Source organism: Notechis scutatus, chromosome 4 (assembly GCF_049901735.1).
Source record: "Notechis scutatus isolate UNSWTSFEM ecotype Mainland chromosome 4, rNotScu1.2, whole genome shotgun sequence".
Taxonomy (NCBI): domain Eukaryota; kingdom Metazoa; phylum Chordata; class Lepidosauria; order Squamata; family Elapidae; genus Notechis; species Notechis scutatus.
The window spans coordinates 23,953,715-23,978,833 of record NC_142012.1 but is presented as its reverse complement, the minus strand read 5'-3'; the positions used below and the strand labels follow the sequence as shown (position 1 = coordinate 23,978,833).

Here is a 25,119-nt window from a genome sequence, read left to right as displayed (position 1 = left end):
TTGAAAACCGTAAAATTAAGAGGAGAGGAAGGATAGCATAATTTAGCAAAAATCCATGAAGAAGATTCTGAGCTATATGACTGGAGGGATAGGTCAGACATTAAAATGATACTACTTGCTAATGCAAGTTCCTTAAGGTAGTGCTCTGGAAACAAGGGAAAGTATGCAAAGAAAAAGTAGCAGATTAAAAAAAATGTGGCATTTTTATACAGACATTGGTACTGTGTTTGAAATATGGTTTATCATACAAACAATATATGATTTAAATAATGTCAGTGAAAAGAAATATATTTTTAGTTTCCACTATTTTATGAGTGGAAATTTAATGAGCAATATCTGCATTTTGGAATGAATTTCTCTTCACTTCCCAGAAGCCTATCCAACATGAATGTGTATTTGTGATTATTTCAAAGAATGCTGAAAGGGTTTTTGCACACAGTGTTTTCAAATTATACTGAGATTTTTTTTTTCTTGAGTGCAGAAAAGGGAGAATGAACCAAAGAACATGATTTAATAATGCAAATGAGTCTGAGACATTTTTCATGTTTCGCATAGATGTATGTATGGAAAAAAAAGGGGGGATTACTGTGGTAACTCTAATACTTTTCAGCTTGAGGGGATCGTTGCACCCATCAACAGAATAGCTTGATTTCTTTCCATGCTTCAGAGAAGACTTCCTTTACCTTGACTATTGAATTCCATTTTGTAGCAAGAGCATTGCTTCTCTTATAAGGAAGACAGAAAACACTATGCAACTGATAACACCCCAATTGCTAAAAGCTAAGTAGGGTCAGATCAGGTTTGTATTTGGATGTAAGACCTAGGGCTGCAGACTAGAAGTTGGAAAGAATTGTAAAAATAAATAAATTGCAAAAGCATTTTTTTCATCATTAAAACTGCAAAGAACACTGCTTGTTGTGGTAGTTACTAAGAATCGAGCCCCATTTGAAAAAGTCTCTACCTAGCTGTGATCCACGGATCTTTATAGCACATTTGTTTTATTAAATATGAGGCCAAATAAGTTGTTTGATCTTAGCATCAGACCTCTGTGATTCAGCATTGGTAGTATTAGACTGCAGTCCTATACTTACATGCTCACAAGTGATCTGTGTTTGTATTTAGGCTGGACAGGAATGTCTAAAACAGGAGCCTTTAAGACAAGGGTGTTAAACTCAAGGCCCATGGGCCGAATCCGGCCCGCAAGGTTCTTAGATCTGGCCTGCGTGGCTGCCCTGGAAACAGTGAAGGACTGGCCTGCGGTACCTCTGCCAGTGAAAATGGAGCTCGAAAAGGCCACACATTGCCCTCCCAGGCTCCGTTTTCAGCTGCAACAGCCTCCTGCAGCCCTCTGTCAGCAAAAACGAAAGCCGGGATGGTCGTGTGCAGCCCTCCTGGGCTCCATTTTCACTGGCAGAGGGCTGCAGGATGTTGAGCTGACCATGCCCACCCTGACCATGCCCACCCCAGCCATGCCCGCTTCACACCCCCCCCAACAACCCTATATTACGGCCCTCAATGAAATTGAGTTTGACACCCCTGCTTTAAGATCTGATTGTTTTGTTTAAAATAATAAAAAATAGCTTGGTGTGCTGTGAAGGAAAGTCTTTGGTACGATATTGTCTAGAATGTCTTTTAATCCCTTTAGCAACCTTGTAGAGAATGAGAGGAGTGGATGGGTTGACTCTGAATATTTTGTTTAGAAATATTCCCATCTGCCCAGTACAACTCATCAAGGTAGGATTAGGTGAAGTTACAAAATATTCTCAGACTTCTGGTAAATTAGCATTTTGTGGCCATACGTACTATAACGATCAATATTTGTAGCGGTTGCAGTGATAAAGGTTTTTATGGGTAGTTTCTAACCTTTTGTAATTATTACTCCATGTTAGCTCTACAATGCATTATGGCTAGCCAAATTTTTATATTCTCCTACCTGATTTTTGATGGGTCATGGTGGCTCAGTGGCTAAGACATTGAGCTTGTCGATCAGAAAGGTCAGCAGTTCAGTGGTTCGAATCCCTAGCACCGCGTAATTGAGTGAGCTCCCATTATTGTCCCAGCTTCTGCCAACCTAGCAGTTTGAAAGCATGTAAAAAGTAGAGAAACCACTTCCGTGGGAAAGTAACAGCGTTCTGTGCGCTTTTGGTGTTTAGTCATGTGGCCATATGACCACAGATACATCTTCGGAGGCTTTGTAACGGAGATGAGCACTGCCCCAGAGCTTGAAACGACTAGAACGTATGTACGAGAGGAACCTTTACCTGATTTTTGCTGTATGAAATGAGTAACAAAATGAAGTGTCTGCCAATCCCTGGCTGCTTATTATGCAGATAGTGGGTAGGATGGTGTGGAGGACTAATATTTGATCAATGGCTATTGTTTTGAATTAGACAGGGTGGTTGAGTTCACCCATTGTCCTGAACCTAGCTTTATTTGATTTTACTTTCACATGTCTTATATACCCAGTCATTTTATTATTCATGATACTGGCTTGATAGTCTGGGTAAATCCAGTTTTTGTGGCTTATTCAACAAACCATTATTTAAATCTCCACTTATTGTGAGAGTTAGCATGTGTTGAGTACAGGTAGTCCTCAATTTACAACAGTTCACTTAGTGACCATTCGAAGTTACAACGGTACTGAAAAAAGTGCATTATGACCATTTTTCACAGTTATGATCGTTACAGTGTGCCATGGTCATGTGATTTACATTTGGATGCTTGACAGCTGACTCACATTTATGACAGTTGCAGTGTCCCAGGGTCATGTGATCACCCTTTGTGTCCTTCTGACAAACAAGATCAATGGGGAAAACAGATTCATTTAACAACCGTGTTACTGATTTAACTGCAGTGATTCACTTAACAATCGTGGCAAAAAAAATGCAAAATGGAATAAAACCTGGTTGACAAATTTCTCACTTAGCAAAATAAATGTTGGGCTTGGTTGTGATCGTAAGTTGACCTGTACTGATGTTTGTGCAACCGAGTTAAATTGTCCCCAGTGTATCTTATTGTTGATGCACTGTTTTTATCAGGCCTATCAGTTTAATCACTTAGTAAGACCACACCTAGAGTTCTGCATCCAGTTTTATTCACCACATTATAAAAAAGATGTTGAGACTCTAGAAAAAGTACAGAGAAGAGCAACCAGGATGATTAGGGGACTGGAGACTAAAACAAACAACGAACGGTTGCAGGAATTGGGCTTGAAGAGAAGGACCAGGAGAGACATGATAGTGGTCTTCCAATATTTGAGGGGCTGCCACAGAGAGGAGGGGGTCAAGCTATTTTCTAAAGCACCTGTAGGCCAGACAAGGAATAATGGATGGAAATTGAACAAGGAGAGTTTTAACCTGGAAATAAGGAGAAACTTTCTGACAGTGAGAACAATCAACCAATGGAACAGCTTGCCCTCGGAAGTTGTGGGGGCACCATCAGTTGAGACTTTCAAGAAGAGATTGGACTGCCATTTGTCAGAAATGGTGTAGGGTCTCCTGCTTGGGTTGGGGGTTGGACTAGATGACCTACAAGGTCCCTTCCAACTCTGATTATCTGTTATCTGTTTAAGAAAAAACAAGTGAAAGAAAGCAATGCTACTCAAGCCTTTCTTTTTGTTTGCAGTCCAACAAAGTCCCTGTGGTGCAACCTTCCCATGCAGTCCACCCTCTCACGCCACTCATCACCTACAGCGATGAACACTTTTCTCCAGGGACACACCCTTCACATCTCCCCTCAGATGTCAGCACAAAACAAGGTGAGCTAATCCTTCCATTTTTACAGCCTTTGAAAATCTTCTCTCGTGTTTTCTTTTGAGAGCCTCAGATGCTGAAAAAGGATGTTTTCATACTATGAGGGCGAAGGTTCCTTCTCCGAGCTTGTGGGTTGGATTCCAAACGTTTCGTTACCAGGCTAGGTAACAGCTTCAGCAGGGTTTAAGGGATTTTCATGCTATCTTATAGTACTGCTGCATTCAGGTACCTAGGATTTCCCTTTTTCCTGATTATCCCAGTCCTGATGTATTTGAAGCGGAACCCAGTTCTGAAATATCTCTGAGTTGCTGTTTTTGAAAATCTGGGTCCTGTTAAAGGAAAAGACAATGCTATTGTTGCTTTCTATTACTAGCCATATGATATATTAAAGATTAAAATAATCTTTCTTTAAAAGAATCCAAATTTCTTCCCTCTCATGTAATGTTATATTTGCAGTACAGGTGTTCCTCATTCAGCTACTATTGGGTGTGGTAACTTGGTTGTTGAGGGCAGCATGGTAGCTCAGCAAGTAAGATGCTATAATTGTTGGTTGGAAAGCTGGCAGCCTAGGTTCGAGAGCTGAGAGCCACATGGGATGAGCTCCTCCCCTTCCCTCAGCTTCTGCCAACCTAGCAATATGCAAATGAGAATAGGTAAATAGGTACCACTTCAGTGGGAAGGTAACAGCGCTCTGGGACATTATTGTCTTTGGACAGTGCTTGCTCAATGGCCTTGAAATGGAAATGAGCAGTGGCCCCTATAATTGGCAATAACTAGCAGAGTAAAATCCTTTAATCATTTACCTTTTTAAAAAAACTTGGTCATTATCCAAAGTGGTTGCAAAAGGAAACTCTGGCTGTTCTTAGGATTGTACCTCGGCTTTCTTTTGCTTTCCAGATACAAAGATCATAAGGGCAAGGATTGGTCACAAAGTTTTTTTTTATCATTGTCATAACTGCAAATGGTCCCTAAATGAGGCAGTTGCTAAATTAGGACTAGATAGTTTCAATTTGCTCTCAGGCACTGTAGTAAGATTAACTCGATCAAATGTTTTTGAAAAGAATTGCCTAATTTATATTTTCTAATATATTTACATCAGTAAGTAGCCATTTGAATCATATCCAAAATTATATCAACTTCACATCTCTCTGGATAGCAGAATATGCCAACTGCCTATTGATGGCCAAAAACTTAATGGGTGTTTTTAGTCATCTTTGTGAAACACTGTTGGCTAAAATGAGAGACCATGCAGTGATCAATAATGATTTGTTTATCTTACTTCTCTTGCTTTGCAAACCTCATTCCAAGTGTAAAAGCTAGTTTCTCTGTTTAAGGTCATCTAATCATTGTGCTGTATCTTTGTAGATTTTATAATGTTTATAAAATAAAGTAGAATGAGTGGTATGGTGGCCTAGAGGTGGAGCTGTCGCCTCACAATCAGGAGGCTGTGACTTTGATCCTAGGTAGGGGCAGGTATTTCTCTGATGAGAATATATCTGCTGAATATAACTCCGCATTGGCGACAGGAAGGGCATCTGGCCAGTAAACACTCAGCTCCATTCAGTTGCCCAGACTCCATCCCGCAAGGGATTATGGGGTCATTAATTGAAGATGATGGTATAAAGCAGAACCCTCCAGTGTAGTATATACAGGTGAAACTCGAAAAATTAGAATATCGTGCAAAAGTTCATTTATTTCAGTAATGCAACTTAAAAGGTGAAACTAATATATGAGATAGACTCATTACATGCAAAGCGAGGTAGTTCAAGCCGTGATTTGCCATAATTGAGATGATTATGGCTTACAGCTCATGAAAACCCCAAATCTACAATCTCAGAAAATAAGAATATTGTGAAAAGGTTCAATATTCTAGGCTCAAAGTGTCCCACACTACTCAGCTAATCAAGCCATAACACCGGCAAAGGGTTCCTGAGCCTTTAAATGGTCTCTCAGTCAGGTTCAGTAGGAATCACAATCATGGGAAAGACTGCTGACCTGACAGTTGTGCAGAAAACCATCATTGACACCCTCCATAAGCAGGGAAATCCTCAAAAGGTAATTGCAAAAGAAGTTGGATGTTCCCAAAGTGCTGTATTAATAGAAAGTTATGTGGAAGGGAAAAGCGTGGAAGAAAAAGCAGGATGACTGCAGCCTGGAGAGGATTGTCAGGAAAAGGCCATTCAAAAAAGTGTTGGGGACTTTCACAAGGAGTGGACTGAGGCTGGAGTCAGTGCATCAAGAGCCACCACACACAGACGGATCCTGGACATGGGCTTCAAATGTCGTATTCCTCTTGTCAAGCCACTCCTGAACAACAAACAATGTCAGAAGCGTCTTACCTGGGCTAAAGAAAAACAGAACTGGTCTGTTGCTCAGTGGTCCAAAGTCCTCTTTTCTGATGAGAGCAACTTTTGCATCTCATTTGGAAACCAAGGACCCAGACTCTGGAGGAAGAATGGAGAGGCACACACTGCAAGATGCTTGAAGTCCAGTGTGAAGTTTCCACAGTCTGTGTTGATTTGGGAAACCATGTCATCTGCTGGTGTTGGTCCACTGTGCTTCATTAAGTCCATTAAATCAACCCAGCCGTCTACCAGGAGATTTTGGAGCACTTCATGCTTCCTTCCACAGATGAGCTTTATGGGGATGCTGACTTCATTTTCCAGCAGGACTTGGCACCTGCCCACACTGCCAAAAGCACCAAAACCTGGTTCAATGACTGTGGGATTACTGTGCTTGATTGGCCAGCAAACTCGCCTGACCTGAACCCCATAAAGAATCTATGGGGCATTGCCAAGAGAAAGATGAGTGACATGAGACCGAACAATTGCTATTGAAGCATCCTGGTTTCCCTAACACCTCAGCAGTGCCACAGGCTGATAGCTACCATGCCATGCCGCATTGAGGCAGTAATTGCTGCAAAAGGGGCCCAAACCAAGTACTGAGCACATATGCATGCTTATACTTTTCAGAGGTCCGATATTGTTTTATGTACAATCCTTGTTTTATTGATTGCATGTAATATTCTAATTTTGTGAGATTGTGGATTTGGGGTTTTCATGAGCTCTAAGCCATAATCATCACAATTATGACAACTCACGGCTTGAACTATCTTGCTTTGCATGTAATGAGTCTATCTTATATATTAGTTTCACCTTTTAAGTTGCATTATTGAAATAAATGAACTTTTGCACGATATTCTAATTTTTTGAGTTTCACCTGTATCATAATCTAAAAACAATGCCTCAATTTTTTCTATATTTCTTAATCAGGCCATCACTGCAGGAATAATTTGCCAGTTTTTTTTTTAATGGGTGTCCTATGTTCTTATCTCTGTATTTAACTCCTACATTTCACTTCCTTCTAATTTATTCCATCCATGAACAAACCATAAATGCTAATGCTTCATATATTTGAAGAGACATACCTTGATCAAAAGAAGTTGATGCCCCAATAATGTAGACTTTAAAATAACAGAAGCCTGTATTTTTCCTGTAACATTACTACCTCTCTGGAAACTGAAAGAGAAAGATGATATCGTTTAAAGTAAATATTGTCAGTTATATAAAACGTGATGGTTTTATAATTGTAAGCGTGTACAAACTAGTGCGCAATTTTTCACCATTTTACCACTGTCTGTCCACTGCAGGATGAAGGCCTCTTCTGCATGTTTCCAGCCAATACAGTCCTGAGCTTTCTTTGTTGGGCCTACAATACTTCCTGATGTTGTTGATCCATCTTGTTTTATGCTTCTTTCATGGATGCTTTTTACCAAGTGGGATCCATTCTATGACTACCTTGGTCTACCTGCCATCAGTTCTTCTTGCTCTGTGACCAGCCCGTTTCCAATTCAATTCTTTTACTTTCTTGATGACATCATATACTTTTGTTTGTTCTCTAATCCATGTGCAGGTCTTTCTATCTTGTCTTGTAATGCTGAGCATGTATCTTCCCATGGCTCTTGGTGCCCCTCTCCCCCAGCTTTTGTATCAATTGTGAGGTTAGTACAGTGGTGGGGTTCAATTTTTTTTACTACCGGTTCTATGGGCATGGCTTGGTGGGCGTGGCAGGGGAAGGATACTGTAAAATCTCCAGTCAGAGGTGATATTTACTGGTTGCCGGTTCTCCAAACTACTCAAAATTTCCACTAACGGTTCTCCAGAACTGGTCAGAATCGGCTGAATACCACCTCTGGGTTAGTGTCCATGTTTCACCAGCATATGTTAGAACAGGTAATACACACTGATCAAAAACTTTTTTTCTTCAGGCATAGGGGGAGATTTTTCTTGAAAATTATGCTTAGCTTGCCGAATGACTACCTACCACATTTAACATGTCATTCGATTTCCGTTATTGTATCACTTTCCATTGATTGGCCAAGTTATATGTAGTAGTCTACTACATCTAGTTCTTCTCCAGATATAAATTTTCTTTCTATCTTTGGTGAATTTATTAAACATAACCTGGCTCTTTTTCAGGTTTATTTTTAAGCCAAATGGTGTTCCTGCTTTGTGCAGCTCTTTGTAGCTCTTCTGTGTCTTGTGAGAATAGAACAACATCTGCAAATCTTAAGTATTATTGAAATAAGTGCCATTGATTTTTATTCCATCTTTTTTGCTCGATCTAGTTTACAAAATACTTCTTTGAGGCAGGCTGAAAAAAGGATAGGTGTCATACACCTTGTTAGTGGTGGGATTCAAAACATTTTACTACCATATCTGTGGGCGTGGCATGGTGGGCGTGTCATGGCATGGCTTAGTAGGTGTGGCTTGGTGGGCGTGGCAGAGAAAGAATACTGTAAAATCTCCATTACCACCCCACTCCAGGGGAAGGATATTGTAAAATCTCCATTCCCTCCCTTCTCCTGGGGGAGAGTTAACACCGGTTCTCCCAACTACTCAAAATTTCCGCTACTGGTTCTCTAGAACTGGTCAGAATCTGCTGAATACCATCTCTGCACTTTGTTCTATATTGATTTCTACTTTAAAATCATTAAGGCAAATTGTTGCCATTGTTTTTTCATATATTGATTGTAGTAAGTTATATAACTGGGAATATTTGCTTTACTTATTTTAAATAATACTATCTTTGTCTTTCAGGTACTTATTTAGATATATCTTTTTTATTCTTTTTGAAGCTTGAGTATGTGCAATTTGGGATAATTTTTTGAAATTTATAGACTGGTTTTTCGAACTCTGATCTTTATATATCTCCATAAGCACTTGAATGCAGCAATTTTTCTCTTAGTAGAAGTTTCCTTCTTGATCAGGGGCCGTAGAATTAAAAAGTGAAAAACCTTTGAGTAATATGTTAAAACTTTTATTAAATGTCTCTTAACTACATTTAAGTAGTTAAATAATACGATACAGAATAATCCACTATAGGTAGGCTTTATCCACTGAGTTTTGGGAACCAGTGTATTTGTGAAGGTTTTTCTGTATAGCCATTGTTTGAGCCTTGTTTTTTTATTATTTGTTTTAATGCATACATAAAATTTGTGTACATATTTTTTTTATTATTTGTTTTAATGCATACATAAAATTTGTGTACATATTAATTACACTTTTTAAGGATTAGGATTAAGTGTCCATGTAATGTATCTACACCTCTTTCTCCTTGATCAGTCATGATGGATCTTGCTGAGTAAGCCCAATCACAAATGGTTCCCCTGTAGCAGCTGGCCTTCATTGGAGTAGCCTGCTCAGTTGGTGATGGAGGAAGTCCTTAGTGGTTTACACTGACTTCTCTATTCCATGGGAGTGGAAGGGCTTCTTGATTGCACTACCAAATGCTAATGCTGCCTGCAAACCATTTCCATTCCATTCCACTGATAGTGCTTGTGGTTGGGGAGTCTTCTGTTCTGCAAATCCTCTAATCACAGCACAGGCATTTGTGGCCAGAGTTCCTTCTATGATCAAGAAAAAGATGATGCTAATGGGAGAAAGGAGAAGGGATGTAATCATAGAAGAAAGAAAAAGTTTGGTCTCCACAATCTAGTCCTTCAGTTCCTTTAGATTACTGAAGGAGACTATTTATAAATAATTAGAACCATCAGTATTGGTTTATTCTCTAATCAAGAAAATATATTTTGTAAAATCAAAATGATTGAGGTCAAAAAATTGCTCAGTCAAGAATTCTCCAGGTTTACCATTACCCTCTCAAATGAAAAAAAATATATGAATATATGTGTCTTCCCATGAAAAATAAATGTAATGGTGGCTGGCTTAGGCAAGAAATAAATATCCCACTTATTTTTAATAATTAAATTTGAATCTGTGTGTCAGGTAAAGCAATAATAGATTCCTGCAACTTTAAAAATTAAAGCATTTATTAGAAATGAAGAAGCAAGAACAAACCATCACATATTTTTAAATGAAAAAAAATGATCTTATTTTTGCATATTTTCTGAAAAAATTGAATTTATTTTCAAACCAATCACTCTTTTTTCCCCCCTCTTCTCTCATGTACTTTTCATTTATACCTCATGCTCTTTATAGCAACAACCGAAGAAAACCCTAACTTGCATAAATAGCATGTTGCAAATGGAACTTTTATGGGCATAGCTCTCTCACTTTAGTCTCTCCTCATTTATTTGTTGTTCTCATTTTGTGCACTGATCCCAAGAAAAGACATTTTTGGGAAATGAAAGTTTCATCCATTTCGACTGCATTAAAATCCACAAAACACAGTTCTTTGATCAAAGCAAACCAACAATTTTTAATATAATGATGGATTTTATCAGGCATTTCAAAAGGTGTTGTATTAGTTGAAGAATATAATATTGTTCATAGAACTCTTCTATCCTTGTTAAGAGAAGGAACAAAGTGGAACAACCAATCCATAAGCATAATAGAATTTACAGATCTGAGCTCAACTAATATGCCTAGAGTGACTTTGAACGGTGATTGAGACCCCTCTCAAAGTTATTTGCAATTGCCAGTGGTTATGTGAGTTCAAGGACTCTTATGCTAAGCCAAAACAAAGCAAACTATGTTGTGGTTTAGTGCAATGCATAAAACCCCCATCTAATATGCATGAAAATAGTGAGAGGTGTTTTACTTCTCAGGATGATGAAGCGCAAAGTAGAAGAATTGAAATAGACATATAGTATTATTTCAAGTTATTCACATATCCAAAGCTCTACAGTTTTCTGGCTCTTTTTCTTAAAAATCTGAGATTGTTTTAGCTATTACCTCTTGGTAACTGAGACTAATATTGTGTTGAAAGCTCAAAGTAAATAGGAATAGTGTCACATGATGTCTTATCTTGGCTGATAATGTGAAACTAAAGCATATGCATGCATAGAATCCTCCAAGCATTTATGATCTTTAATCATATTATTTCCTGGCACATGAAGGAATGCTTTTATTTAGCCTCTATTGCCTGGAGATGCCTAGAGTGATTCTTGGTAGGTGCAGTAGAAAAGTATTATGGAATGGATAATTTGCCTATGTGGCTTCAATAGTATCTGTGCTTAATATATAGTATTCTGCCCATATGCCTTACTGTAAAAGAAAAATTTTAAAATCTTTTCTTAAACATTACCCTATGAATCATCAGTAACATTAGTCTTTTTATTAAGAATTAAAGTCATTTTTAGCTCACAAATTTCTTTAAAGTAACTTTTAATATACTGAGACCTCAAGGAAAATAATAATTGGATGTGTTGTTTGTAGGAGATTTAGTAAAAGGTGAAGGAGATTATAAACCAAGCAAAATAAGATTTATAAAGCAAAATAAAATTCACCGTGTACACGATTAATTTATTGCTCCTTGCTACTTTGTGTAGGGGTGAGTATGAGCATAGCTAGTAAGTGCAGACAAGTAGCTTTGAACATTTCCTGTATAGTTGAATGGATGGCTGGATGTTTATATAAGGCAGATGCAAGAAGAATGGAGTTCTCATTAATTGCACTTTCTTAATTGAATTCTATACTGTAGTTGGTCCTTCAAAACCAGGGGTGTCAAATTCAAGGTCTGCGGGCCAAATCTGGCCCGTGGGCTGCTTAGATCTAGCCCATGGGGCCATCCTGGAAATAGCAAAGGACTGGTCCACAGTCAGTGGGCCAGTCATTTTTGCTAGCAAAAATGGGACATGAGGAGCCACCTGCAGCCCCCGCATGGCCAATTTTTGGCATGGGTGGCCTCCTGCAGTACCCTGCTGGCCAAAATGGGATGGGGGGTGGGTGACCCTGCTGTGACTCATTTTTGGGCCCACATCCTGTCTGCTTCCCACCTGGCCGGCCCATGGAGGTCAACTACGATGCTGATCTGGCCCTTCCAAGAAATCCAGTTTGACACCCCTGTTCTAAATGATCTGATCACTTGTCCCTCTTATTATTTACAATGAAGGACTTAGATATAAAATAAGATACTTGTTTTTTTTTGTTTTTCGTTTCTTCCTTAATGCACTAAATCCATCAATATCTTTATGGCCTTTGTGAGCATCATATCCCCTTGGGATATGAGATTTAGATAGAGCGTGAAGACCATAGGGCTCATCTGGGATTCGGATTACTTTTAATCCTTAAGGTGATTTTTGGAATTTGTAGAGTAGGGTTTGTTTATTTTTTACATTTTTGAGAGTGTGAATTGATGGATCATTTCCAGTAAAACCTCCTTAGTCTGTTCCAAAAATATTAATTATTACAAGAGTGACCTTGGCACCCAAGAGTCGACATGATGAGGAGCTTAGTCAGAGCTGAAGTGAGACTCAGAAGATAAATGAATCATATCAAGTATGACCATTTCAGGCCTGAAAATGATTTTTAATTAACCACTGATCCTCAGTGGTAGCAAGTTCATAAAAGCTGTACACAAGGGAACCATATAAAATGTATAAGCAGCAATTTACAAAATCTAATAAGTCTTTCTGAAACTGCTGCTTTCATTCATCCCCCGCAGCCTCTTCTTATATATTTAGCTGTTCAATATGATTTCTCAATATATTAAAATCACACAAACTCTACTACTTTATCACTTGTGTGTCATATAACTTCTTCCTTTTTTTTTTCCTTTTTAAATCAGAGAGAAAATCAATCAAGAAGTGTAAAAACTACGAGTCTTGTAGCATAAGCTTTTCTGGGCCAGACCCTACTCCATCAGACACATGAAGCAGTCACCTAATGGGTAGGTATATATATATCCTAGTACAGAGAGAAGGAAATTGATATCTATAGAGAGAAGAGTAGGGGGAGAGGCCCAGTGGTCAAGCAATGAAAGAGGGGGTGGGTGGTGTAATCACAATGCCATGCAGAGCGCAACTGATTACTCAATTCAATCCAATTTTACACAAACTTCTGAAGAAAAGGCATTTTTTTTAAAAAAAAAAAAAAAACTGGAGTCTTACATAAAGACCTATTTTTCTGTGAGGTTGCAACGGGCAACTTATTTCCAGTCAACGGAATCCATTTATATTTTGCTTATGTGTTTTTCAACAGAAAAGAAGAATCTGTAAAAAAAAATTACTGTATAACATTGGGCACTCACCTCTCAACCAATCTATTAACATTAGATTTTAAAGCTGAGTGCCGTAAAAATGCTGCAAAAGTTTTCCCACAAACTCTTGGAAGAACTAATAAAATGACTGCCGTATTTAATAGTTTTAGTAAGGATTTTAGTACCTACTCCCAAGTGCCTTCCCTCTTTTCAAGATAGATTGATGGCATCTTCACCTGCATTGCCTCAGTAAATATGTCCTTAAAGCAACTCCACTCTCCACAGCAGAAAAGCAGAAAAAAGCATGATGTATTAACATCATCTTAAAGTGATATGCCTCTACCATAGTGTACTGAAAAGTCTGCAGCCAGAACCTACAGTATAACTGTCTTTTCTCCATTCTTTTGGTCATAAACATCTTTCTCCAGGAATTGCATCAGAAATTCTTAAAACTCAATTTTAATTTGAGAAGGTAAAGGTAAAAATAGATTGACAAGATCTGGCCAAGTGCCCAAGGTATATCTTCTATAGGACCATCCATACAGGATAATAGCATATTGCTTGCTAGCCCTTCGTTGATGCTATTTTGTGCATCCTGGAAGATGGTCATTGATCCTTATAACTTTAAATGAATGCTCGTCCTTCCTTAGAATCTGTACCCAAGTCTAAAACAGGGTACAATACTAATGGGCTACCTAATGTAAGTTAAATTGTGATGCCACTTCTGTTCCATCCTACCTCAATAAACAATATCAGCCATAAAATTGAGAATTCATTCATCTGTCCATTATGCTGATCTATGATAAACAAAGCAAAGGTTTTCCTAATTCAGGAAGATAAATAAAATTGGAAGCTGCTTAATTTGGTATTCCTGATGAAACTATTGCCCTCTTACATTATTTTATAGTGTTCGTGTGCTATACCTATTCATAATCTACTAGGGATCCCACTAGTCACAAATGAGTCATACTCATTCTGATTTGTGTTCTGCATAATATTGTGGTGCATCTACTTTCTTGTGCAGTGCTTGACCTTCTGGCTTTGCTCTGGACACCTCCTTCTCTTTGTACCTAGGGTATATGTATACACATTTACCTACCGAGGTGACTATGTATTTGGTTTATGAAAACTTATGTCACAAAAAATGATAGATACTAAGGTGCCAGTTAACTTTTTGACTATTAATCATATCAGGATGAGGAACTGCAATCCTTATTTAGGAAAGCTAACCAAATTTGTCACATGATTATAGAAATGGCTAATATAGTGTCTAGTTTCATTCATTTAATTTAATTCCAAATGATAGTATCTAGGAAACTGATTGTTTCACTGGATGAAGTGCTGGCTTTTAATCTGTTCTCATAAAAGATCCAAATCTTCAATGTTCCTGAAGACATAGAGTTGGACTAAGTAAGTTACCCGAGATCAATATCAGCTACTTGACATCAGTACAAAGTTAATTGAGTACCGTTGATTTATCTCTTCTAAAGGGTCTGTATTCAAAAAAGATTTGTGATTATATTACTTATCCTCTAGGTTGGATGAAATTCTTAAGTTTTAATTTTGGCTATGACACTAGTTAAGGACTAACAATTTGGAAAATATAAGGCTAGGGTAGACAAAAGTAGTCTATGGCATGCACTATTGGGGGAAAATATCTACTTATACTGCAAACTCAATCTTTCTTTTCATAGGTTTTTAGATTAAATGGTTCTATTTCCTGTTTTATCATGGGTTGTTTATCCCTTTTTTAATGCCACCTATCTCTCCTACAAAGGGACTTTGGGCAGCTTACAGGTTATTTTTTATACTCTTTAGGCTAAAGTGATCATTTACATTCTGTACTTTTTAACAGGCATGAATCGGCATCCTTCAGGTCCTGATATTTCCACCTTTTATCCCTTATCTCCTGGCAGTGTTGGGCAGATAACCCCACCACTTGGCTGGTAAGAGCTTCCTGTTACTTCTGAGTCACACTCATGTATTTTGTGTTATGTACATCCAGTGCAAGTTTATTGACTTGAGACATGACTCGTTTTAAAGCAATTGTAAGGTTTCCATTTATTAAATAACCGAGCACAATTATTTATAAAAAGTATGGAAATATAGTTGGCTTTGCAGAGCAACCTACTGATAGTAGATTGGACTCTAAAAACAAGGTGTTGTTCTTAAATGAAATCCACTGCACAATTCACAGACTCTATGGCTTGAATAGTTTGGAGCCTGATAATATGTCTTAGTATTTGGACTTGTAAAATACACAAGTGCCACTGAATACATGCAGAGTGTGCCCCATTACCACTACAATAGCCATGATGCATATGTTCATTTTGCGTTAATTTATCTTCAATGTAACAAATGATTCAAATTTGTAAAATTCTTCAAGTCAAACTCTCCTTTATGAAGGAGGAATGCCGAATTTGATTCAATGTATTAAATGTGTTCTTTGTTTAGACTAAGCTGAAAAAATAGCAATTGAGTTGAGTTTGACTACTTGGAAGAAATTTTATGAAAGGTAATCAGGTGCAGTATTGCTTAGCAAGAGTGTATCTGAAATAAACAAATAGGAAAAAAAGATTGTAGTGATTTATTTTTTTGTAATTTTTAGATAATAATAATGGTGCTAATGAGTTATCTCTATATCTCTTTTGAGAATTTATTTTGGGAGTGATTCTTGTCATTTTGGCAAAGCTGAAATTAGACAGCAAAACTCCGTTTGCTACATAATGTATTATTTCATGTCAAAAATACTAAAATATTTGAATAAACTTTTTTAATTGGAAGAAAATTAAGAGAGCCAAGAGTTTGATGGCCAAGCTTTTTTATATTATTGTGTCTGTTTTTACACTAGGGAAGGCTTTTTTGGAGTATGGGAATAGATTTAGTTCCAACTTTTAAATTTTAACAATTATTTGCTTCTTTGTACGTACATTTGTTCAAATAGAATTAAAAATATTGATAATGTGAATAGTGTACAGCACATAATGCTCTTACGTTTCTGCTTATTGCTGTACTGTATGGTTGATATTTGAATTGTGTGTGCATAATTGTATACATGTGCAATGGTCTAACGTTCCGTGCGTGCACAGAAGTTGATTTAAGTGTGAAGAGTGCCATGGTGAGAATAAGAAAGAGCCAGCAGTTTTGAAATGCCAGTTTTTTAAATCTGTCAATCAATAGCTCTGCTTGAATAGAATTGAGTGTACTCTTTCAAAGAAAATTCAATTATTCTCTCTGAAGTTGATACACAAGTGTGTTAACTTCTATTCAGAAATTGCATTAATTCATGATGGGGGAAAACAATGTAAAATAAACATAAAAGATTCAAAATATTTGAAACATTCAAATTGAACTATTCGTGTATCTATTCAGAAGAACAGAAGTTCATATTAGAAGTTTCTTTGTATTTCAAGTTTTTGTTTTGCATTCAAACTGTATGAACTTGGGCTGTGTACACACATTGGATCTGATTTCAAGAAGATGCTTCAGGCAGTTTGTTGTATGCAAACAACACTCTCCAATGCTTCACAACGTGGGGAAAAAACACAGTTGCTTAAAATATAACATACAGTTAATGCTTGTGTTAGAGTCCAAGAATCCTAGGATTTTTGAGAATGTCCCTTTACCAGAAATAGGTAAAGCTATTGGTTCCCTCTGCCTGATCTCTCCAGTTTGGCTCCTCCTCTTTCTGCCATGGGAGTGGCTAAACAATACAGGAAGGTATTTTCATGTTTTATGAAAACTGGGATTCCCCGTTTGTTACTATTTTAATAATCATAATATAGCAAGAATAAATGCTAGTTTATTTGTTCTTATGAAGTGAAGAATAAGCTACTTGGGTTATTAGTTGGTTATCTCTTTATTGGTGTTTGGAAAAAGGCAGATTCACTTCTGTTGCATTATAATTGATGGGTTGCTTTCTTCTGTGACCTCAGGCAAGGTCAGCCTGTATATCCCATCTCAGGTGGATTCAGGCATCCCTACCCATCCTCACTTTCAGTCGACACTTCCATGTCAAGGTAGGTGTAGGTGGGAATGACTGGCTCAGGAGTGAATGCTGTACTTGGAAGGGAATTGGCTATACTGCTTTGTCCTGGTGACTGCCTTTGCTTGCTCTGTCTGCCCCATTAGCTAAACTGCATTTAAGTCTCTGTGTACAATATTGTATATACAATACTGTGCATATACAGCTTGCTATTATCATTGGCTGATTAAAAGACATCAAATCTGTGATACAGCAATCTTACTGAAACCAAAGAGAGTATTAGTTTTGTCAGCACAAGTGCAATGAAATCATTGTATATAATGACTGAAAATAAAACCGTTACTTTTTACAATTTGCTTTGTATTCTCTCTCCTTTCTCTGCAGTATTCTATTTAACTATAGAATGCAAGATGGGAAACCCTTTCCCAGGCTCCAAACTATTTTATAATTAGGCAGAAGAAGCTGTGTAGACACGGTTGTATTGCTGTACAATAAAGAACTTTAGTGCAAGCAGGCAGCACTAACTAGGTGTTGGTGGTGGCATCATTTTGTATCATTCTTATCTTTCTGTGGTATGAAAATATGGGATCTATATGCTGTGCTTGGTGTATCCAAAGGTTGCTGTAATTTTCTATGTATCTTATATCAGTAAAATGCAACATACAAATAAAAACAAATTAACACATTTGCTTGCTGGGTGTGTGGGATACATGTACTGTTTGCAATTAAATCACACTTTTTATTTCCTCTCATTTACGATTGTGCCAGGCTCAATAAATCTTTTTCTAATATGATATTATCATCTTATACTTTTTTCTGTCAAAATGTTTATATGAATTAATGCAACATGTGAGGTTGTTTTACATATGAAGTATAAAAGGACTACATGAGACTAAATAATAAATATCAGACTAATACAAGGACACTGTTGTCATGTTTAACAGTTAATACAGTTCAGTGTAATTTGGCCTTAACAGATTTAGCTAAATCAGGGTTCCCCTATGTTGTATTCTCCTGATATACTATATTTCAACACTAGTTGGTACTAATATGCCCATCTTAATATTCTCATCTGGGCTAGAGTGGTTCTCAACCTTTTCTTTAACACGGACTCCTTTAAATACCTTTTGTGGCCATGGATCATGGCCATGCAGCCCCAAGACTTAATTCAATATTTAAACTATAACATTTCTTCAAGTCTTTGTGAAATCCCTGTGATGACATCATGCCCCTCCCCCCCCAGTTGATCAGACAATATTATGCACAAAAAGCAAGAACTAGTAAAGAAAGTAAAGGCATAATATAAGAAGAAAAGCAGTTCAAACTAGTTTGCATCAGCATTATTCACTGTACTGCTCCATGCCTTTCTATCTTCTTTTCTTTACATTTACAAAATCATATTTTCTTTACATTTCTCATCATTCTCTTTCTAAGAATCTCATCAAGTACTTTCTTTCATGCTGTCGATCCCCTTTTTATCCCTCCTTTATTTATTCTTTACAGCATCTTTTCTAGCTTTGTCCCAAGGTTAATAATCTTATTCTGTGCAGATTAGGATCTCTGAACAGACACTATTTGGCAAACCAACATACTCTTGCCCCATTCTGGCAATTACTTTAGTAGTGTATTGACATGCAAAGGATGCAATCCTTGTCAATATTAAAGTTGAAGTCTGGCACATCTGGACCAATATTTGATGGGAGAAACTAATCTTGGCCAAATAAAGAGAATAATTGGTTGCCCATCACTGCCACCGCCACCTTCATTATGATGATCTTAAAACATTGGGGCATTCTTGATTTTATCTATTCACTTTATACACATTCCCCAGATATTTATAACATTAGCAGAATGGTCTGCTGTTAAACTGATAATAATTTGAATGACTTCACTGTTATGAAGTACAGAAAATTCTGCTGGAATCGTGAAAAGTTATTTAATATTTACTGGAATACTTTTTTTTTATTAATAAAGAAGTGAAGAGATAGCGTGAGGTAGGATGTATGCTGGAAATCCTTTTCAGTGTAATGTGTAAAACTGCCCCAAATAGTCCTTGTGGTATGCAGTAGCTATTTTGAGGCACACCCCAGTGTGTAACTCTTTAAATGTCTGAGAAGAGAGAAAACCTGCATTTCAGTACATAGAACATTGCAATTCCAAGTTCCTAGTATTATATTTTCTTCTAATTACTTTGATTGGATGTAACCATGCAAATCTGCACAGGAGTGCATGTAAGAATTAATGGAGTGGTAGATCTCAGTTCAACATTTCCATACACGTGTGTCGGAAACAATAACATTCTACTTTATTGTATATACATGAATTATGAACTTCGGCAGAGTGGCAATTGGGATCTTTTAGAGCTTACATAATTGTTTGATGAGAGCCACACATACACCATACTGGGAAACTAGGAACATCTCCCTCTAAAATCTTCCGGTTCGTTTTCAAGCATTACAACATCCGCAATTTCATATTTGAACAGGCCGTGTTTATCCAATATTTTTATTTATTTCTTCCTCCCAATTTTGATTTAAAGTATCTCAACTTTCTTCAAAACTCCTTAAAACTGTTCATCAAGATTTCATACATTCTCTTGTGATGGGCAATTGGCCAACTTTATAGTCTTAAGTGCCCTGTTTCACAACTACCTGCATTGTAGGAATTAACAATTCCCCCTCGCATGGACTTATTTGCTTGGTGAGAGTTACACAGTAGACCTATGTAAACATCACCAGTCATTTATTAGACAGGCTCGTCACACTATTTGTTCTTGAGCAAGCTTTATGGATCGCAGACTCTGAAGCTCCTCACCTTCCTCCAAGCCTCCTCCGTGATGGTAGTTATGTTCGATGGAGCCTTTATCTCTTTGAGAGATCAGCTGGATTCTCCATGGTTTGACATTTAGCTAATATTTGCATTGGATAAAATGTCTATAAAGGGTTTAAACTAAAGGTTTTAAGAAGCTTGCCCTGCTCAATTCCACCAAGGATAAGAAATAAGATAGGAGTAAACCTTCTCTTGTCAGGCTGAGTTCCAATTGCAATAACTCAAGTTTCTTTTCAGTGTGGATATCTTAAATTCTATTATTACCCATTCTTGCTATTGAAAATTTTTCCAGTTTATACTCTGAAGTGTTCCATAAAAGCTCTACTACATACTGGAGCCTTTCCTTCTCTATGCATTATTACATCTGCGCTCATCTGGATAGGCATCTTATAAAAAGAGCCTTGTTTCATAAAGAATTAACTGTAAATACAGTTCTTTGAATGGCATCTATACATTCTCATAGCTTGTCCTGCTATTTGGTCTCGGGAACTTTTAGTACTGGATTTGTTGTGGTGGCTTTTTATTTATTTATATCCCACCTTTATTATTTGTATAAATAGCAAATCTAATATTCCTTCCTCCTCCTATTTTCTCCACAACAACAACCCAATGAGGAGGGGTTGATTTCTAGGCCAATACATTAACCACTACAAAAAACTTGGCTTGGTAGGAATCATGCCAATGTTTGTGTACACAGGAGTAGCATCCTCGCCAAACAAGTCAGTAAGCACAAGTGAATAATTCTTGTGTGAGCATTCACATATGACACCTCAAAAAACTATCATTACAGGTACATAACATAGCAAGTTATTTTGGAAAATGAGGCTTTGCTGTCCCAGTAATAATGAGATAATTTTTTCTTCTTTTCAGAAGCTTCCCCACCTCTTCATGGCACTCAGAAATGTGTGCATTCTCTATCTTTAACACAGACAGGCTGTGTCCCTGCACACATTTATAATATATACCATGTATACTAATAATAGATAACATACCAAAAGGCCAAAGTGCACATGTGTAGTCTCTTAAAAGATCAGTTATAGAAGCAGCCACCTGGGAAAGGGACAATGTTCAATATTGAAGGACAATAGTATCAGGAGGATGAGTGATGAGTGTATCATGTGCCTTAGGAGTGAGTCACATATCATAGAGACAAGATAAATATGATTGAACAGATTGATCCTGGGATTTAGATTATTGGAAAGTTATAGCTTCCTAAGGAAATGCAATTTTTTCCCCAATCTTATTTTCTTCCTGCATGATCATTCCTCCTTTTTTTTAGCTGGTGGTGGGTAACCTTAATATCATATGTATGTGAGAAAATATTTTGATGGGTCTAAGATGAAATTAGCATTGTGTGTCCTACTGTATATGTTTTTAGAATTGTTGGAGTTATTGAATTTCTTTGTGTATAATACAAGATATCTACTGCAGCATTTCTCCAGGATTAAAGGACAAAAATAATCCTGTTTATTCTGTCCATATCTTAGTTGTCAAATATAGGCATCCTAATATTTTTGCTGCTAACCCAATATGAAATATTTCTTCCAAGGCTTCCTTATGATTCATATAATTGTTCAATGCAATGCTAAAATTGCCATTATGAAAAAGACATGCCCTTTTTCATCCTTTGTAGGTTTTCCCATCATATGATCCCAGGTCCTCCAGGACCCCACACAACTGGAATCCCTCACCCTGCAATTGTAACACCTCAAGTCAAACAAGAACATCCACACACAGACAGTGACTTAATGCACGTGTGAGTTGGACTTTTCCAAGTCTTTCAACAATCCTTAATCTGCGTTGCTCAGGAACCAAGTGGACATGTCAATAGTTGTGATGAAGAGCTTTCCCCTCCCCTGCTTATCCTTAAAATAAAATGTTGGATATGTGCCTAAGTTATGAATATAGCCTTGTATTTTCTGGGTATTTTACATACCCAGAATATATGGCCCTTTGGCTATCCTTATCTATCCCATGTGAGGTCAATCAAAAATTAGAAATCAAATGTAAATAAGTGTACTCTGTGCACACAATAAAAATTGCATTGCTGTTCTTTTGAAAGTGGCTGCTACATTTTTTTCAGTTTACATATATGCATGTGTGAGGCACCTTCCCAGTCCTATTGATTTGGCCCTTCACAACATCCCAACTTTTCATGTGCCCCCTTGGGAAAATTAATTGCCCACTCCTGACCTTGAATATTGAAGGTGTTTACACTGAGATAACTCATTTAGTATCAAGTTAAATGAAAGTCTTTCTGATATTCTGATTTTAATATGATCCAAACCTAGGTGTGCATTGTGAAATGGATTATGGATTATCAAAATTTATCTATCTCACATTAGCATGGAGAAATAAAAAATATTTGCATAACTGCAAATGTGTTTCCTTTGGATGGAGGCAATACTTGTAGAATCTCTTTCTGATTTTCTATTCTCAATTTTAAGTGTTCTTATGATTTACCTAACAAAGGACTATAGTTTAAAGATATCATATTTCAAGGAAAAATAGGTATTAAAAAAGCACAATTAAATACAAATTAAATATATAATTTTTAAGAAATTAAATGTTGTAGATTAACACAGATGTGGGACGTATTCATAACACTGCCAAATAAGACCAAAATTAGATTGCTTTTGACTTGGTCATAGATAGAGATAAAACTCTTTTAAGGGACAGTAATCCCCAGAGTTAGCCTCATATGTATTTTGGGGACTTGAATTTTGTTTTTTCTGCCTCTCTATTTTATGACAAGGATATATGGATATTATTTTTCTAAAGGGGGTAGCTTATTACTGTTCCTTCTTCAGATATTTAATAAACACATTTTATAACATTTAAATAGGTTGGATGGAAGCAGTCTCATTTATATTTAAAGTATTGGGTCTTGTTCTAATTCTCATATTACAGGAGATTCTACTTCCCAACACCTCTGTTTGTTGATTCTTGCATTGCTAATTATTAGATTATTCACAAGTTACTCTTAAACAGCCCTGTACTGCTATAAGTGGGCATACCATAATAGCTATAGAAATTCTAGTACATCTAGAAATATTTGTGTGTGCCACGGTTAAGGAGCGCTAAGACTTCTTAACAAATAACAGAGGGAAATACTTCTAGATAAGAAGGAGAGGTTATTTTTTGTGTGTGCTGTCTTCTTTCTTTTTCTTTATGCCTGAAACACTGAACTAAGCTAGGAAATGTTGGCCTTTAGAAATAAGGAGATATCTGTGGATCACCTGAAATGCAGTAGAAAATATCCCTTCAAAATGAGCATGGTATCGATTGTATTCTTCTTTCCATATGTTCTCTTTCCTCCTGTTCCCTTTAGGAAGCCTCAGCATGAACAGAGGAAAGAACAAGAGCCCAAAAGACCTCACATTAAAAAACCCCTGAATGCTTTCATGTTATACATGAAAGAGATGAGAGCGAATGTCGTAGCAGAATGTACTTTGAAAGAAAGCGCGGCCATCAACCAGATTCTCGGCAGAAGGGTATGAAAAAAACATGTTTTTGCGTATATACATATTGTGTGTTCAGTCTCTTTAACTCAGAGAATTCCCAAAGCAAAGCTGGCTGGGGAATTCTGGGAGTTGAAGTCCGCCAGGCTTAAAGTGGCCAAGGTTGGAGACCCCTGGTCTATAGTCTTTAACCCACCCACTGTGTTCCATTAGCCTCCGCTTGGCCTTCTCTAGAGTTGTTGGGTTGAGATTCAGTTCCAATTATCCTGATTATTGCATTACACCTCATCGAGCAGATGTCTCCGTTATTTATTCACAAATTGACTACGGCTAGTCCATCACTTACAACCACAATTAAGCCCAACATTTCCATTGCTAAGCGAGGCAGTTGTTAAGTGAGTTGGGCCTCATTTTACAAAGTTTTTTTTGCCATTCTTGCTAAGGGAATCCCTGCAGCTGTTAAGTGAATCATGCAGTCATTAAGCAATGGTTTCCTCCATTGACTTTGCTTGTTGGAAGACAGGAGTGAAGGTTACAAATGGTGATCACCTGACCCAGTGTGCTGCCCCATTCTCTCTGTCTCTCTCTCACACACACACACGTGCGCGCGCGCACACACACACACACACACACACAGAGTGAATGAGAAGTCTTTATTCAAACCCCCAGTAGTTCTCAGGTAGCCAACACAAAGAGAAGGTCATCAGTCATCAAGTCCGGCAGGACTTGGGAAACACAGGAGTTCCTGGCCAGAAGCAGTCCACTAAAGATGATACACAGTCCAGAGAGCCAGTCAAAGTTTCAAACACACAAGAAGCAGGAATATGGGTCAAGGGAACCAGGCACGTTGTTCCAGCAAAGCCCATCTCTTTGCATGGGATTAAATAGGTAACGCTGTCCATCACAGTGAGCGAGGCTGCCTCCTCATGAGTAATCTGGCCAATCTGGCATGTTGCCTCTCCGCCCTGGAAATCCTTGGATGTGGAGGTGGTGTGGACTCCACCCCTCATACTTGCTGACTGCAGGCAGCTGCTCCTGTTCTTCTCCTGAAGCCTCCAAGCTAACCTGCTGTAGCTGAGGGTCTCTCTGCCTATTGCCCAACTCGTCGTTCCTCCTGTGGTTACTCTATCGAGCTGGAGCTCTCCACTCTATGATCTGTGTCTTGATGTCCCCTTGCGCTCACTTCCCCAGATGTGCCAAGGCCCAGCTCTTCCCCCTGCTCCTCCTCTGAATTTGCATCCAGAGAGGAGGCCAGAGGTGCATTCGTGCCAGCCAGGGACAATGCAACGCTCATAAATATAGATATAAGACAGGGGTCTTCAAACTTGACAGCTTTAAGACTTGTTGACTTCAACTCCCAGAATTCCTCCTCCGGTCACGTTAGCTCAGAAATTCTGGGAGTTAAAATCCACAAGTCTTAAACTTGCCAAGTTTGAAAACTCTTGATATAAGATAAGATAGGATAGGATAATAAGATAGATAAGAGGTAAGGCAAAGATAAGGCAAGGCAAGACAACTGTTATTATCATATTTTTCTGTGAACACATTGGTACACATTAAAAATGAGATAGATTCCAGTTGCCAAGTGCCCAATTTGTTCACATGACCATGGGAGTGCTGTAAAAGTGTCATAGGTCACTTTTTTTCAGGGCTT

At 37.7% G+C, this 25,119-nt stretch overlaps 1 protein-coding gene across 5 annotated transcripts in view; it reads left to right on the top strand.

Moving 5' to 3' along the window:
* The window catches only part of LEF1 (lymphoid enhancer binding factor 1), a 106,035-nt gene that overhangs the window by 56,183 nt on the left and 24,733 nt on the right, over positions 1 to 25,119 (top strand). For 3 of the 5 annotated variants that reach the window (XM_087962951.1, XM_026668673.2, XM_026668674.2), the window contains 4 exons: positions 3,625 to 3,757; positions 15,046 to 15,136; positions 21,638 to 21,760; positions 23,336 to 23,498. In XM_087962951.1, the coding sequence (XP_087819077.1) occupies positions 3,625 to 3,757; positions 15,046 to 15,136; positions 21,638 to 21,760; positions 23,336 to 23,498 (510 nt within the window). Of the gene's footprint in view, positions 1 to 3,624; positions 3,758 to 15,045; positions 15,137 to 17,125; positions 17,210 to 21,637; positions 21,761 to 23,335; positions 23,499 to 25,119 lie in introns of all 5 variants that reach the window. The other 2 variants (XM_087962950.1, XM_026668675.2) reach the window with 1 other exon arrangement.